The 17,430-nt window shown below is 42.3% G+C and overlaps 1 protein-coding gene across 1 annotated transcript in view; it reads right to left on the bottom strand.

The window, feature by feature from the left end:
- Positions 1–17,430, bottom strand: part of LOC109920177 (voltage-dependent L-type calcium channel subunit alpha-1C-like) — a 656,132-nt gene that overhangs the window by 222,318 nt on the left and 416,384 nt on the right. Inside the window, exons 23-24 of the mRNA XM_048607862.1 lie at positions 4,993–5,080; positions 2,678–2,785 (exon numbers count right to left, since the gene is read on the bottom strand). Coding sequence (XP_048463819.1) covers positions 2,678–2,785; positions 4,993–5,080 — 196 coding nt within the window. The remainder of the gene's footprint in view (positions 1–2,677; positions 2,786–4,992; positions 5,081–17,430) is intronic.

Raw genomic sequence — 17,430 nt, 5'->3', positions numbered from 1 at the left:
TAAGTAAAAGATCAAAGGGTTACATTGATCAGGACGTACTAAACAAACCTAAGATGCTATTAAATCCTCAATCAGTTTGAGGGTTTTATTTGATTAATATGAATATGTAAATCCCCGAATTCCTTACAAAGTCACTGGCCTGAGAGAACTAAAGGTTTTTATCACTGTAAAGAAGAGGTGACATTTTAGGTTAGAAAATGTGTGTTATGTGTGAGGCCTTGTTTAGAATCTGTTTGGGTTTTGGTCTGGAGTCAGATTGGTTTTATTTTTAAAAGTAGGAATTATAAAATGCTACATTGACTATCTATAAATTGTGTGCTTTTTGAACAAAATACAATGAATCTGCAAATACAAATTCACCCCACAGATTGACGTGTGCGTGTATGCATGTGTGTGTGTGTGGCAGAGAGAGAGTGCGCATGCACGTGTGTGTGTGTGTGTGTGTGTGTGTGTGTGTGTGTGTGTGTGTGTGTGTGTGTGTGGGCGTGTGTGTGTGTGTGTGTGTGAGGGAGAGAAAGAGAGACAGAGCGTGTGTACGTGTATTTGTGAGGGGGGGGTGAGAGAGACAGATTGTGTGTGTTTGTGTGCGTGTGTGAGGGAGAGAGAGAGAGAGTGTGTGCGTGTGTGAGAGAGACAGAGAGGGTGTGTGTGCGTGTGCATGTGAGGGGGAGAGCGAGGGTGTGTGTGTGTGGGTGTATGGGAGAGAGAGCATGTTTGTGTGTATGTGTGTGAGAGAGACAGACTGTGTGTGTGTGTGTGTGTGTTTAGGGTAGAGACTGTGTATGTGCTTTTTGAACAAAATACAATGAATATGCAAATACAAATTCACCCCACAGATTGACGTGTGCGTGTGTGCACATGTGTGTGTGTGTCAGGAAGACAGAGAGTGCATGTGTGTGTGGCAGAGAGAGAGTGTGCGCACGCACGCGCGTGTGTGCGCATGTGCGTGTGCAGGGGAGACTGTGTGTGGGGTTTTGGGAGAGACTGTGTGTGTGCGTGTGTGTGTGGGAGAGACTGTGTGTACGTGTGCTTGTGTGTGGAAGAGACTGTGTGTGTGCGTGTGCGTGCGTGTGTATGTGCGTGCGTGCGCATGCGTGCATGTGTGTGCGTGTGTGCGAGAGAGAGACAGACTGCGTATGTGTGGGTGTGGTGGGTTTGTGTGTGTGCATGGGAGTAATTGTGTGTGTGTGCACATGGCTGTGTGTGTGTGCGCGTGTGTGTGGGAGAGACTGCGTGTGTGGGAGAGACTGTGTGTGTGAGTGTTGTGTTCTTGTTGGGCAGGGGTGCGAGAGTGTGTATGAGAGTGGGAGAGAGAGAGTGTACATGTGTTTGTGTGAGAGAGAGAGAGTGTGCGTGTGTGTGTTTCTGTCTATGTGGGAGAGAGAGTACGTGTGTGAGGGAGAGAGAGTTTGTGTGTGTGAGAGAGTGAGAGTGAGAGGGAGAGGGAGAGTGTGCGTGTGTCAGGGAGAAAGAGAGAGAGAGAGTGTGTGTGTGTGTGTGAGAGAGGGAGGGAGAGAGAGTGCGTGCGTATTTGTCAGGCGGTGAGAGATTGAAAGTGCATGTGAGTGCACGTGTGTGTGTGAGGGGGAGAGAAAGAGTGTGTTTGTGAGGAAGACAGAGAGGGTGTGTGTGTCTGCGAGAGTGTGAGGGATAGACAGAAAGATATTGTGTGTGTGTGTGTGTGTGTGTGTGTTGTGTGTGTGTGGGGTGGGGGTGCAAGAGTGTGTGTGCATGAGAGGGAGAGAGATAGTGTGTGTCTTTGTGTGAGAGAGAAAGAGTGCGTGTTGTGGGAGAGACTGCGTGTGTGTGTGTGGCAGAGACTGCATATTTGTGTGTCTGTGTGTGTGTATGTGTGTGAGAGAGAGACTGCATGTGTGTGTGTATGGGGGGAACAGACTGCGTGTGTGTGGATGTGGGTGTGTGCGCATGGGAGTGTCTGTGTGTGTGGGAGAGACTGCATGTATGTGTGTGTGTGTGTGGGAGAGACTGTGTGTGTATGTGTGGGAGGGACTGTGTGTGTGTGGGAGGCAGTGACAAAGTGTGTGGGACAGAGAGAGGGAGAAAGAGAGTGTGCGCGTATGTGTGTGTTTCTGAGGGAGAGAGTGAGTCTGTGTGGGTGTGTGTGTGAGCAAGAGATGGGGAGAAAGTGTGTCTGCGTGTGCTGTGTGTGTGTGGGAGAGAGAGTGCATGCACGCGTGTGAGGGAGAGAGAGTGTACGTATGTACGTGAGAGAGAGGGAGAGAGTGTGTGTGTGTTTGTGTGTGTGAGGGAGAGAGATACTGTGTGTGTGTGTGTGTGCGCGCGCGCAAGTTATATGTATAAAAATTTATATTTTAATTTTAAAATGTCAAGACAGTTATGTACCGAACATAGGTTTAAGACCTATAATGAACATCAAACTAAAAGCTGGGACTGTTATATGAAAATGATCTTCTGATACTGATTCTGATATTCTCATAAAAATACATATAATCAGGGCAACAGGGATGCACATTCAAGCTAGTTGCATGTACATTGTGGCTATGGGTTCAGTGGGACATAAAGGGCTAACAGCAGATCACCTTCCTACAATGCAGGGGAATGAACCAGAGAAATTGGATGCAAGAAAAATGGAAGAATGAGTAGGAAGAAGTAATTAACTGGCTAATTTACAAAATAAATATTAATTCAATCTTACCTTGAACAGCTGCACACCAATACAAGCAAACATGAACTGTAGTAATGTGGTGACTATCACAATATTACCAATGGTTCTCAGGGCCACAAACACACACTGAACAACGTGCTGAAAAGCAACAAATATGACTGATTTATTATTTTTCATTGGTTAAATGCAATTTGCTAAAATCTAAATTCAAAGCTAGCAAACATTTTTGAAAGATAATTTGAAATTTATTCTGCAGGTCAAAGACTAAAAAAAAATTATGTTGTTAATAAATGGCGACTTCTTTTATTCACTAATGGAATGTGGGTGTAGCTTCGAAGGTACTGTCATGAATGCTAAATTTTGCAAAATGGTTATAATTTAAAATGTACCTTTAACTCATTAACTCAAAGTACAGCAGAGCATTCAGCAACTAATTTGTGTAACTGGAATTCTTGGCAAACAGCTCTTTAAGAGGTGCTGATGTGATCTCAGATTGCCAGGGGGAGAGAAACTCAAATGAAACGCATTGAGGTGTTGAATAGCAGTTTTAGCACCTCTCATCATAGCACACAGTTTAGAGAACCATGGCTGTTAAGGCATGGACAAAAAGGAGAATTTGAATACTCCCAAAAACAGATCTTCCCAGTGTTGTGGGAAATGATGGAAACAGAAAATCTCCATGAGGAAAACAGTTTTACCAGAGCCAGTTAAACTACGTAAATGGACTGAATGAAGGTGTGTCTGGAATTCTGGATTGTCAGGACCATTGTGATCAGAGGGACAGGGGAATTCACCAAGTTGTACCGTACTGATGATAACTGGATCCACAGAACTCAAGGAAAGTAGAACTATTATTGAATTATGCCGAAAATTTCAACCTGACATGGCAGGATGTAATGAACATCTGCTGGAGAACCAAGAGTTTGAGATGGTCCCATTAATGCTTTCTCGCTACTAGAAATGTGGCTTACAGTGAAGGCATTTTGTAATATATTTTTGTTATATTAATTAGTTAATGCAAAACATATAGTTTTAGTTATGATCGGATTTATCAGCTGCTTGGTAATTAAAAATTGATGTATGCTGAACTTTATTTGTTGCGCAAAAAGTTTAAAAGTTGAAATCTTGTCTTTTGGTTATTTCTATGAGAATTGTGGGTATTCCTTTCTTTTACAAACATACCAGTCTTTATAGGGATTGTAACACTATTGCTTTCAAGGAGGAGTTGGGAAGCAGCTTTCAGTGAACTGCTACACTGTAAGGGAGAGTTCCAGGATTTTTGCTCAGCAACAATGAAGCAACAATTATATAAATACAAGTTAGGGTTATGTGTGACTTAAACGGGAACTTCAGAAGTAAGCTCAATTATGAGGCTGTTCATACAGCAATCACCCAAACTGTGATTGGACTTTGCAGCATAAAGAAACATCATTTTACAAGTTGCATTTCAACATAGTAGCATAGGGGTATTGGTTAGTTTTGTGAAGTTATTTTAAGGAAAAAAAACGAGGTCAGAGAATCCTTCTGCTACAGAGACCAGATTCAGAATGTGTCAAAAAGCAAATGATTGCAAACTCCTGAAGTGTTCATGGAACAAGATGATTACACTGTGGGGTTTAGAGCAGATCGAATAAACATGGAAGGCCATTAGCTTGTTTTCAGTTCAGGATAATCAAGGATTAATTTTATTTTGAAAACCCACAGATTAAAAGTTCAGGGCAGACCTGTCTGAAATTAGAAGTATGTTTAGTTTGGTTTCCTTACAGTAGCATTGGGCAGTTCAGGGAAAATACTGCCACTTCTGTTGAAAAGTTTAGCTTGTGAAGCTTCCAAAGCAGTAAAGGTTAGAAAGACAGAGTTGAGGAAGAATTCATATGGTAGATTTGAAGAAGATTCAGCGAATTGTCTCCATAGTCCATATAAGGACACAATCAGGAGTCAGCGAAGTAGCAGCCTAAGGAGTTGAGAGATGGGCTACTTTCTCCACATTTGAGGATCTACAAAATATAATGCCAGGAAACATGTTGAAACTTTTCTGTTCCATGTGCTTTAAGATCTTTCTGAGTGTGTTTTGTATTTATCAATGTAATCATTGTTTGTTCTGTCATCAAAGAAATGGTGTAGCCTAATGTAACTGCAGTTCAGAGATTGATTACCACAGTAACTAAAATAAAAGAAAAATGATAATATCAAGCCAGATTTCATTCTAGCATCTGACTTGTCCAGTTGTACCATCTACTCAAATCAGAGCGTGCCTCATGCATGATTACAAATTACTCCCCCATACATTCACACACCTGTACTCAGAACTTACTTAACATTCATTTTATGCAGGGATCAATTACCTTCAATCCCTTTGCTCTGTTAATGGCTCTCAAAGGTCTTAATACTCGCAGCACTCTGAGAATCTTTACTACTGCTATTGCGCTGGAGCTGAAAAAAGAGAAATTATATTTATCAAGGAGCAAAACTCTTTTCCATTTATTGAAATCAGTATCAATTGAGGGTAGTGGGGTTTTGTTGCAGCTTTAAACCCCTGGTCCTCATTTGTGTAGTTTGACTCAGGTTCTCGCCTGAAATCAGCAGATGGGTGAAAGTTGGACTGGCCAACAGACAGGACTGCAATGACGTGCAACAGGAATGCAATGACAGGCAGCAGAATGTTGCTACTAGAGTCATAAAGTCACACAGCATGTAAACAGACCCTTCGTCCATGCCGACCAGGTTTCCTAAACTGAGCTTGTTCCAATTTCCTGCTTTTGGGTCATGTCCTTCTAAATCTTTCTTATCCATGTACCTGTCCAAATGTCTTTTAAATGCTGTAATTGTACTCACCACTACCATTTCCTCTGGTAGTTTGTTCCATATGTGCACCACTTTCTGTGTGAATAAGTTGCCCCTCAGTTCTCTTTTAAATCTTTCTCCACTCAATTTAAACCTCTGTCCTCTAGTTCTGGACTCCCCTACCTTGAGGAAAAGACCTTGGCTATTCACCTTATCTATGTCCCCCATGATTTATAAACCTCTATAAGGTCACCCCTCAGCCTCCTACACTCCAGGGAAAAAGTCCCAGTCTATCTAGCCTTTCTTTATAACTCAAACCTTCCAGTCTCGGGAATGTCCTTCTAAATCTTTTCTGCACCCTTTCAAGTTTCATAACATCCTTCCTAAAGCAGGGGACCAGAACTGTATTCCAAATATGGCCTTACAAATATCTTGTAAAACCGTAATGATATCCCAACCCCTGTACTCAATGCTCTGACCAATGAAGGAAAGCAAGTCAAAAGCCTTCTTCATTACCCTCTCTACCTGTGATGCCACTTCTGCCACTTTCAAGGAATTATGTACCTGCATCCCTCGGCCTGTCTGTTCCTCAACTCTGCCCAGGGCCCTGACATTAACGATGGAAGTCCTGCCCTGGTTTGTCTTAGAAAAATGTAACACCTCACATTTATCTAAATTCAACTCCATCTGCAATTTCTCGGCTCACTGGCCCAATTGAATCAAGATTCCATTATACTGTTACATAGCCTTCTTCACTGTCCAACATACCACCAATTTTAGTGTCATCTGCAAATTTACTAACCATGTCTCCTATATTCTCATCCAAATGATTGATATAAACGATGAACAACAGTGGACCCAGCACCGATCCTTGCGGCACACTACTGGTCACAGGCCTCCAGTATGAACAACAAGTCTCTGCCACCACCCTATGTTGCCTACCATCAAGCCAACTGTATCCAGTTGGCTAGTTCTCCCTGGATCCCATGTGATCCTAAGCTTACTAACCAGCCCCGTAACTTATTCCCTAGATTCGCATGATGTTCAGGGATACAGAGAGTCATAGAATCACAGAGTCATACAATCCCTTTGGTCCAACTTGTCTCTACCATCCAGACATCTCAATCTGACTTAGTCCAATTTGCCAGCATTACCTTAAACCTATCCCTTCTAGTTATGGACTCCACCATGCTAGGAAAAATACCTTGCCTATTGACCCTATCCATTCTCCTCATGATTTTATAAACCTCTATAAGGTCACCCCTCAGCTTTGACACTCTAGGGAAAAAAGCCCCAGCCTATTCAGTCTCTCCCTACACCAGAGATGTATCTACCTTTATTCATTGTAAGACTTCTGGCACCTCCTCTTCTTTAACGTGGACTCTTTTCAAGATATCACTATTTATTTCCCTAGCTTCCATATCTTTTTCCACTGATGTGAAATATTCATTTAGGATCTCACCCATCTCCTGTGGTTCCACACATAGACGGCCTCATTGAACTTTAAGGGGCCCTATTCTCTCTGCAGTTACTCTTTTGCTCTAATATACTTGTAGAATCTCTTTGCATTCTCCTTAACCTTATCTGCTAAAGCTATCTCATGATGCCTTTTCACTCCCCTGATTTCCCTCTTACGTGCATTCCTACACGTTATACTCTTCAATGGATTCATTTGATTCCAGCTGTCTATACCTAACATATGCCTCCTTCTTTTTCTTGACCAGAGTCTCAACATCTCCAGTCATTCAGTGTTCCCTACTCCTGCCAGCCATTCCCTTCTCACAGTCAGAAACATGTTGGCCCTGAATCTCATTATCTCACTTTCAAAAGCCTGTCACTTACCCCAGTCATCCCATTATTTGCAAACAGCCTCCCCCAATCACCTTTTGAAAGTTTCTGTCTAATACCATCAAAATTGGCCCTGCCCCAATTTAGAACTCTGTGGCCTAGTCCTATCCTTTTCCATAACTATTTTAAAACTAGCAAAATTATCATCACTGGTCTCAAAGTGTTCTCCCACTAACATGTGTCACTTGCCCTGCCTTATTGCTGAAAACGATGTTGAGTTTTGCCCCTTCTCCAGTAGCGCATGTACATATTAACTGAGAAAGGTTTATTAAACATGCTTAACAAATTCCTACCCATCCAAGCCCTCAACATTATGCCAGTCCCAGTTATGTTTGGAAAGTTGAAATCCCCTAATTTTGCAACCCTATTATTTTTATAGATATCTGCAATTGCCCCAGATACTTGCTCCTCAATTTTCCACTGACTTGGGGAGTCTATAGTACAACCTGATCAAAACGATCACACCCTTATTTCTCAGTTCCACCCATATACCTTCTTTGGACAATTGCCCAAGACATCCTCACTAAGCATCGCCATGATGTTTTCCCAGCCCCATGTTTCTAACCATACTCTGTGTTCATCTGCCTTACCTATCAGGCCTCTTTCATTGAAATAAATGCATTTAAATTCGTCAAATAAATGCAGTGTAGTTCATCTACTAATTCATCACTAGGGGTTAAAAGAATGGTCCCATGATCAAAGAAATGACCTAAAGCAATGAAAACAGGTCAGGCAGAACACGCAATTCTGCTGCTCCTAACACCACTGTGAAAAGACCCAACCCTTCCTCCTACTAAGCTGATAGGAGGCTGTCTTTGCAAGCCTCTGTTCCAAATAACAATTGGGCATCCATGATATTATCAGATAGCAGTCTGCATAACCACATTGATTCTTGGTGGGTATCCTTCCAATCTACTCAGAAGTTTATTATTGAATGAAGTGAGTAGTATGTTGTGGCTTCTTCTAAAGTGTGATTCTTAGATCTAACAAGCAGGCAGAGGTAAATATTACCTTTATAATTTTTGAATGTCATTTCATTTAATGCAGATCATTGACAGTGCAACATAAATTTGATCCTCTATAGTCTAACATCAAGATTATTGATTGAAGAAGTTAGTATAACTGTGTTTATATCACGTTCAATAAATGTATTGCCAACATTAACATTGTCAACGATCCCATTTAGCCATTACTGCTGAGAACAGTCTGGGCTATTCCTTGATTCTAAACAGGCCATAGCTGCTATGTTAAGTTCAATATTGAATTCAATGAGTTGAGGTGAAGACAACTGTTAATTAAATTATATTATGGCACGACAGTAATGTGTATTAGATGCTGGACCTTTAAGCCTTTTCTGCTTTTTATTCATGCCCGTTCTATGAATTAATACCATGTAGCAAGGGGTCTTCAATTTACATTGCCCTGCTTCATGTCGTTTTGTTTGGAAGTCATTTTATTGTTTGGGCCAGTTTCTTCAAATTGCAATATAATTTTTTGTTTAATTTGTCACATGTGCGATGTGAACCATTGCGTGTTGGAGTCATCTGATATTAGGATCCCTTTGGCCACATGTTGGAGTAACTTAGAGGTACAGAATCATGGAGTTGTACGGGATGGAAACAGACCCTTCAACCCAACTTGTTCACACCAATCAGACATCCCAATCTGACCTCGTTCCATTTGCCAGCATCTGGCCCATATCCCAAGTGATTGTAAAAGTGTCAACTGCAGATCATAATTCACACTAAAAGATCCAATGCCTCATAGGCTGCACAAAGGCATGGAACTGATCATGCGTCATACTAAACTGTATCTGTTGCCAACATTCTCTTGTATGCATTGTTGACTTTCTTGTGTGATGTGGCAGCAGTCAAGGTTTCAGTGTCCTACTGTACTTACAATCTCCTACAATATTTTTGTGACACAGCTTGTACTGGAATACATCCACAATGTCAAAGGTCCATGTAGATATATTCCACAAACTTCCTTCTTAGAATTCTCTAAGTCCCACTGTTTGGAGGACTATGCTGAACTGCCATTTGTGCATGATGTGAATGCCAATTGCTCAGATTAATAAGAATCTGTTTTATTTCTGATAGTCCCCTCATGGGTTTTTTGGAACCATGACAAATGGATCCAGCCATAGCAGTGGTCAATGTCAATGTGGCTGTGGTACAGCAAAGGCACAGAGAAACTGAGGAGGAACAGACATGCCAGCAAGCACAGTAGCTGAACAACCAATGCATGAAGAAGTCACAGCTGGAGGTAGCCCAATGTCCATTATCCTCAATCCCATTTCCTTCAGATGAAGAATGTGCATAGCCATCGCACATGGAGAATATTTTGGGACACCATAACAGAACTACACCATTTACTGGAGCAGGACTTATGACCCGAAGGGGTGAGTGGTCATCCTATCCCACTGGCTGTCAAGGTGACAACTGACAGCTGTGCTAGTTTATTTTTAGTCAAGGATCTGCTGGAGACCTGTGTGGAATCTCTCAATCCTCAAAAGGCAAATGTATCAAGGCTATTATCAATATCATTTGTGCAAGATTGCATCATATCGTTTTCCCTTGACAAGGTCAGTGTTACATCCCAGGCAGTCAGCATTTGCAGCTACAGGGCATTATAGACTATATCCGCACTTAGTTCATAAAGCGCCTGACTTCATCAACAGAAAAGGGTTCCACTCCATCAATCTACAAGTTATCTGTGTTTATTGGTACTACATCCTGGAGGTCTGCACCAGATGCCCTGGAAGCTGCTATGATGCCTATATTCTTGATAACATTCAAGTTCCAGCCTCATTTCAAGACTCAGGTGTATCACAAGGATGATTACGGAGAGACCAGTGCTTTCTTCTGCAATCCATGGCTAGTTACTCTATTATACAATCCCTAACATGGCCAAACACACATACAGTTTAGCCCCATTCTTCCACCACCATTGTAGAGCTGACGGTAACCATCCTGAAGCAAAGATTCTGATGCTTGGGTTGCCTTTCTGGTGCTTGCAGTACAAGCCAGACAGGGTGTACTACATAATCATTTCTTGCTGTGCCCTTTACACTGGAGCAAACAAAGAGATGATGTGACATCTGCTGAAGAACAATGGAAGTGGCAGCAGACTTCTGAGGTGGAAGATAAGGAGACATATTACCTTCAGCATGAATAGGTGGTGCAGAGTCAAGTGCAACAAGCTAGAAAGGATTTAATTGACATCCCAAAGAACATAGGAGTGTGAGTCGGCTTTGTGACCCTTCACACCTACCCAGCAATTCAATAAGGTCATGGCTGATCTGCCTCAGGCTTCAATTTCACTCAGCATAGCCGTCAACTCGCTGATATTTCAAATTGATCTGTCTCCTCTTTACTTTCAGTTATCTAGCTTCCACAACTCTCTGGGTTACAGAATTCTAAACAGTAAGATGTCCCCTTATCCTGTAACTATGCCCCTAGTTTGAGATGACTCCACTAATAGAAACATCTTCTCAACATCTACCTTATCAAACACCTTCAGAATGCTTCAAGAAGGTGACCTGTCATTCTTCTAAACTCTGATGAATAAAGGTTTAACCTGTTTGGCTGTCCTGAATAAGTCAACCCCTTCATCCCAGGAATCAGCCTAATGAACCTCTTTTGAACAGCCTTCAATGCCAGTTATCTTTTCTTAAATACAGGGACCAAAACAATACACAGTATTCCAAGTACAGCTTCACCAACACCCTGTACAGTTTAACAAAACTTTTCCATTTTTAAACTCCAACTCCCTAGCAATAAAGGCTAAAATTCCATTTGCCTTCTTAATTTCTTGTTGAATCTGTATGCTAACATTTTTGCGTTTCATACATGAAAACACCCAGATCCCTCATTTTTAGTCTCTCTCTCTCCATTTAAGTAATAGTCTGCCTTTGATTCTACTTTACCAAAGTGCGTGACCTCATACTTTACTACATTAAACTCCATCAGCCAAGTTTTTGTTCACTCACTCCCCACCTATATGTATACCCCTTTGCAGTTTCCTTATACCTTCTTCACAACATGCCCTTCTATTTAATTAGGATACATTACACTGTGCCCCCTCCTTCAAGTTATTAGGACAGATAGTAAGTATTTGAGGTCCAAGTTATATATTTCTAACCTGAAAAATACAGATCCATTGTCACTCTTTGCCTTCGATTTGTTATCCCATTCTAAAACCATGCCAGTACATTACACTCAACATCATGAGACCCCATCTTGAGCACTAACTTTTAAGTGGGACTTTATATTTTCAGAAGGCCATCAATAAATACACAGCTACCAGCTCCGTTTTATAAACTCTGCTTGCTATGTTCTCAAAGAGCATTAGCTAATTTGTCAAACATGATTTCCCTTTCACAAAATGATGTTAACTCTGATTTATTGTGTTACGCTTTTCTAATGCCCTGCTATTCTTCTTTAATATGGACTCTACAATTTTCCCAATGACAGATACTAGACTAACTGGCCTATAGTTCCCTGCTTTCTGTCTCTCTCCATTTTAGAACAAGATCATCTCATTAGTAGTTTTCCAAACCACTAGAACCTTCATGGAATCCTGTGAGTTCTGGAATATTTTGACAAATGTTTCCACTTACTTTAAATACCATCAGGTCCTGGTGACTTGTCTGTATTTAGTCCCTTTAGTTTGTTAATTACTTTGTCCCTCAAAATAGATGATGTTAGAAGACCTTTCCTCCCATTCGCACCTTGCTTATCTGTTACATTTGGAACGTTTGTCCTGTTCTGAACAGTAAAGACTGATATTTGCCTTAATTTTGATTGGATACTCTCCTTGATCAACTTTGTTAACCGCAGATAGACCACCTTTTCATCTAGTCCTCTTTTTGACCGGAATCCGATAGATGGATTTGGGTGAAATGATCATTCTTTGATTATAAATTTGTTGTTGCTCAAAAACCAAGTAGTCTCTATTTGTTCTTAAAAGCAAATACAGGAATTTTTTTTTGTTGATTTTGCAATTGTTGAATCAAAAGAGACGTGTTGGATTTTCTGAGGAGTGAAAATCTCTCTCTTCACTTCTTCTTATTTACAAATCAAGAGATCTGCGCACTTCTGACAAGAGATCCATTTAAAGTTTTTGAGAAGATTTGTAGCTTGGGTTGTGGATGAGGTTGCAGACTTGCTTGCTGAGCCGGTGTGTTTGATTGCAGACGTTTCATCACCCTGCAAGGTAACATCGTCAGTGCGCCTTCAGTGACGCACTGGTATTCCATCCCGCTTGTTACCTATATGCCTCGGTTTGCTGAGGTGGTTGGTATCACTGCCGGTTCTGTTCTTCAGTGGTTTGTATATCGGGTCCAGTTCAATGTGTTTGTTGATGGAGTTGGAATGCCAGGCCTCCAGGAATTCCCTGGCATGTCTCTGTTTGGCTTGTGCTATTATGGATGTGTTGTCCCAATCAAATTTGTGTCCTTCTTTGTCCATGTGTATTGAGACCAGTGACAACAGGTTGTGTCTCTTGGTGGCTAGTTGGTGTTTGTGTATCCTTATTGCCAGTTTTCTTCTAGTTTGGCCTATGTAATGTTTCTCACAGTCCTTGCATGATATTTTGTATATTACATTAGTTTTATTGGTTGTGGGTATGTGGTCCTTTATGTTCATCAGTAGCTGTGGCAGGGTGGTTGTTGGTTTGTGGGCTACCCTGATACCTAGGGGTCTGAGTATTCTATGGTCATCTCTGACATGTCCCTGGTATATGGTAGGGTGACTAGTGTGTTTGGCCCTGTTGTGCCTTTTGCTGTGGCCTTTTGCAGAAGTAATGGCGGATCGTGCTTTTTGGGTATCCATTCCTTTTAAAAACTCTGTATAAGTGCTCCTGTTCTGCTTTGCACAATTCTGGGTTGCTGCAGTGTGTCGTGGCTCATTTGAATAATGCCCTGATGCAGCTCCATTTATCCAGCAACCACGCCAACACTCATAAATGGCAGATGCATTTCCCTTGGTGACATATCCATCCTTGGCCTCTTCCAGTGTCAGACTGAGACCAAACGCAAACTGGAGGAACAACACCTCATAGTTTGCCTTGGGAGCTTACAGCACAATGGCACGAATATTTACTTCATCAGCTTTAAAATCTCTCCTCCCCCAACCTGTCCATCTTCTGACTCACCTATCTGCTCCACTCTTCCAAGTGACCAACCACAATAACCCCCCACCTGCATCCACCTCTCACCATCTCACCTACCCTCCCCACCAGCCACAACACCCTCCCTCTATTTATTTCTGGGCTTCCCACCCCCTGCCCAGTCCTGAAGAAAGGTTCTGACACCAAATGTTGACATTCATGCTCCTCAGATGTTGTCTGACCTGCTGTGTTTTTCCAGCTCCACATTTTTTGACTCTCACCAGAACAACACAAACTGTGCCCCTTTCTCACAGCAGTCAGCTGCTGTATTCTGAAATGTAAATATCCTGAATTATAGACAGATACACTGACAGTTGTTGTCAAATGAGACGTTAAGTTCAATCCTAGTTTCGTGTGGTGGGAGTGTAAGTTGTCAAATGGACTGGGGGAGTGGGGCCTAGGTGCCAGGTAAGTAGGGTACCAGGGAGGCTAGCATGCTAGAATGTCAGGTAACAAGGTGGCAGCCTACAATGCAGGGTTTAGTGTTGGTCTCAGTGGGCTGGAGAAATTGAGTCCAGCAGGACAGAGGAGGGTAAGTGCTGGGTTCAGGGAATGTGGGGAGAAGTTCGAGAGAGGGGAAGGGGGAATGAGTCTGGAGTGGGTAAGTGGAGTTAAGTCCAAACTGGGGGAAGGGGTTTTGGTACTTTGGGGTAGGAGGGGGGTTGGTGGCATAGTGGGGAATCAGGTGCAGAGAAGGGGCAAGTTGTGACCTATCTGGAACGAGTGAAGGGTGGTCAGCTCTGGAGTGGGTGAAGTAGATCAGGTGTTGGGTGATGGAGAAGGGTCAAGTTGGAGAAGGACAAGGGAGGGACAAGTTCGAACTGGAGGAATGGTCAGCTCATGGAGTGCGAAGTGGGGGGTGGGTCAAGTACAGAGCCAGTAAAATTGGCAGTGTCAGATTAGGGTTTGGGAATATAAGTAGTTGGAGGTGGGGTAGTTAGTGGTTTGTGAGGTAAGTGAATGTGAGATGAGATCTACAAACAATTATTTGGGATAGAATTTGTCTAAAAAACAACTCTTCAGGATAGAAGTAAAATTCACGTGGGAAAAGGTAGGTTGATTTAGAAGAATCAGAATGGATCTTTAAAGGCGAAATTGTGTTTAACTAGCTTGCTGAAATTTTTTGAAGAGATAACACAATGTTTCATGCTTTTGATGTGGTATACTTCGAGAAGGTGTTTGATATAGTGCCACACAACCTACCTATGAGGAAAGTTAGTAGGTCGTGGTAGCAAGGTGGATTGATTGAATGATAGGAAGTAGAATGATGGTCAATGGATATTTTTCAGGCTGCAGCAAATTTTGTAGTGGAGTTTCCTAGGGTATTTAGGTCCTTGCTTTATCTGATAGATACTAATGATCTAGATCTTGGTGCAGGGGATAATTTCAAAGTTTTCAGATTACACAAAACTTGGAAGAATTGTAAACTGTGCGGAGTGTAGTGTGGAACTCCAAAAGGACATTGACAAGTTAATGGGGTGGGCAGAGAGGTGGCAGATGACGTTCAATGCAGAGAAGTGTGAGATAATGCACTTTGGTAGGAAGAACATTGGAAAACAGTATAAAACAGGGGGTACAATTCGAAAGGGGGTTCAGGAGCAGAGATTTCTGGATGTACATGTAGACAAGTAATTGAAGGAGGCAGGACAGATGGAGAGAACAGGTAATATGGAGGACACAACAGTGTCCTTGGCTTTAGTGATAGAGGCAGAGAGTACAAAAGCAAAGAAGTGATGTTGAACTTGTAGTAAAAAATATTTTTGGAGAGTGAATGCACTGCTTGGAAATATGGCAATTTGATTCTTTTAGCTGTAGTTACTATGACAGTTGGTTAGACAGGTGACTTTGCAAAATTGCAAGACATTAAGAATGTGAGCTTTTATTTTCAATTAAGAGTCACCCATGCAATCCATGCGCTGTCAGAAGCTTTTCTTTTTCATTTCCCTCGACATGAAGTGTGTGAAGTGCTTTTCATGACTGACACTGATTGACTCGGTGCACAGCTGGACTTTAAATGTGGTGCCGGTAGTGCAATTCCTGAAATGTCCCAGCAGTGGTGAATATTGCAAGTACAAGTGAGCACAAAATAAGTCTAGCATTGTACTAGATGCACAATGTATACATAATGTGGTGAGCAGCATAATGCTATGCGAGATAAATTGCTGGACCTCACAGAGAGGAAAACCCTATGAAAATCCCTGAAACTGACACATGGCCAATTATTGGTAAATTTTGGTTAAGGCTGAGTAGCATTGAGTTTTTGGAGGGTTTGTTGATACAAGGCCTGGTGAGTTCTCTCACCATATCCTGCTAAACACTCCTTATTAATTACTGTATGGCATCCCTTGTGTCCAATTTTCATGCTACCATACCATGCCTTTTCTGGATATCCTGGAAGTCAGCAACATCCTTTGCAGCTGTGTCATCATTAAAAGCTTGTTGTGCACCCAGACAAGAACTGTCAGTCCAGTGATACTTTGCACAATTCTTGATGTTTGCCCCAAATATGGCAAACAGGGGGAAATAAGCAACCTGATTTGCATATAGGGTCCTGTGCCTGAGGTCATGCTGGATACAGTGATGCCAAAAAAGGACTTCCGCTTCCCCCAGGGCCAACAGTGGAGGCCACAACAACAAACCATGCCTGTTCTGTCTGAGGTTCCCACCTAGGTTAAACCAGGAACAAAAACAAAGTTGCTGGAAAAGCTCAGCAGGTCTGGCAACATATGTGAAGGAAAAAACAGAGTTAACATTTTGGGTCTGGTGACCCTTCCTCCGGAACCGAAACGTTAACTCTTTTTTTCCTTCACCGATGCTGCCAAACCTGCTGAGCTTTTCCAGCAACTTTGTTTTTGTTCCTGATTTACAGCATCTGCAGTTCTTTTGGTTTTTATTAGGTTAAACCAGTCCCAGCAATATGGAAAGAAGGTTCTTCTTCGCTCTGTTAGGGTAAGTTCCGCCATCTTCTTTTTGATACCTCACTCTATCTTTGCTACTCTACCCATCTTTCACCATGGCTCATGCTTTACTACTCTCACTGTTGCCTGCAACATCTTCCCAAACTCACTCTCACTTGCCCCAGTACCACAAACCCTGCAAGTCATCTGCATTGCCTACTCACTTGCTTGGTACACCTCTCCAGCTACATCAACAGAAATAGCTGAGCCACCGACTTTCATCTTCAGTAATATCTGCTGCTTTTTCATAAAGCCTACAATAGTGCAGAAAAAGTCTGACAGGTGATGTGCTGCCTCTCGTTCAGCTCCTCACTTCTTATGAGGAGAGGATCCTGACCCTCATCATCCTGAGCATGACCTGGACTGGTATTGCAAGTTGCCTTGATACTGCTAGGACCCTCTGAGCGAAGCTTATCTTCCTTGACTGAGGACTGCTGATAACTAAGACAATCTTCCTGACTTTGCGTCTTTGCAAAAACATCATGATGACACAGTGGTATTATAAGCTGGTATCCATGGCTGAGCATGGAAAACTCAAAAAGGCAAGACAAGGCAATATAAGACAGGGTGCTGTGAGCATCCATGTATGCTCAGAGTAAATGAGTGCCAGGAAAGCAAGTGAGATGCAGCTTGTCAAGTCAATGGGCTGGGCGCATGTTTCTGAGTGCACAGCGTCCTTGCTGCTGCATTACAATAGTAATCACTCGTGCATCCGAAGGCACATTACTGAAGTGCAGAAGCATTCTGTAAGTGGTTGGGAAATGTGTTATCAGGATTCTTAAAGGCTGACACATGTCAGATGTAAATTTCCACAGACATGGAGTACATGTGGCAGGTGCCTATGGAACATGCCCTGACATAGTGATGACAATACAGTGTGGAGCTGGAGGAACACAGCAGGCCAGGCAGCAACAGAGGAGCAGGAAAGTTAACATTTCAGGTCAGGACCCTTCTGGAACATCAACTTTCCTGCTCCTCTGATGCTGCCTGGCCTGCTGTGTTCCTCCAGCTCCACACTGTATT

This window comes from Rhincodon typus, chromosome 18 (genome assembly GCF_021869965.1).
Source record: "Rhincodon typus isolate 14 chromosome 18, sRhiTyp1.1, whole genome shotgun sequence".
Taxonomy (NCBI): domain Eukaryota; kingdom Metazoa; phylum Chordata; class Chondrichthyes; order Orectolobiformes; family Rhincodontidae; genus Rhincodon; species Rhincodon typus.
This window is presented reverse-complemented; position numbering and strand designations above follow the sequence as displayed.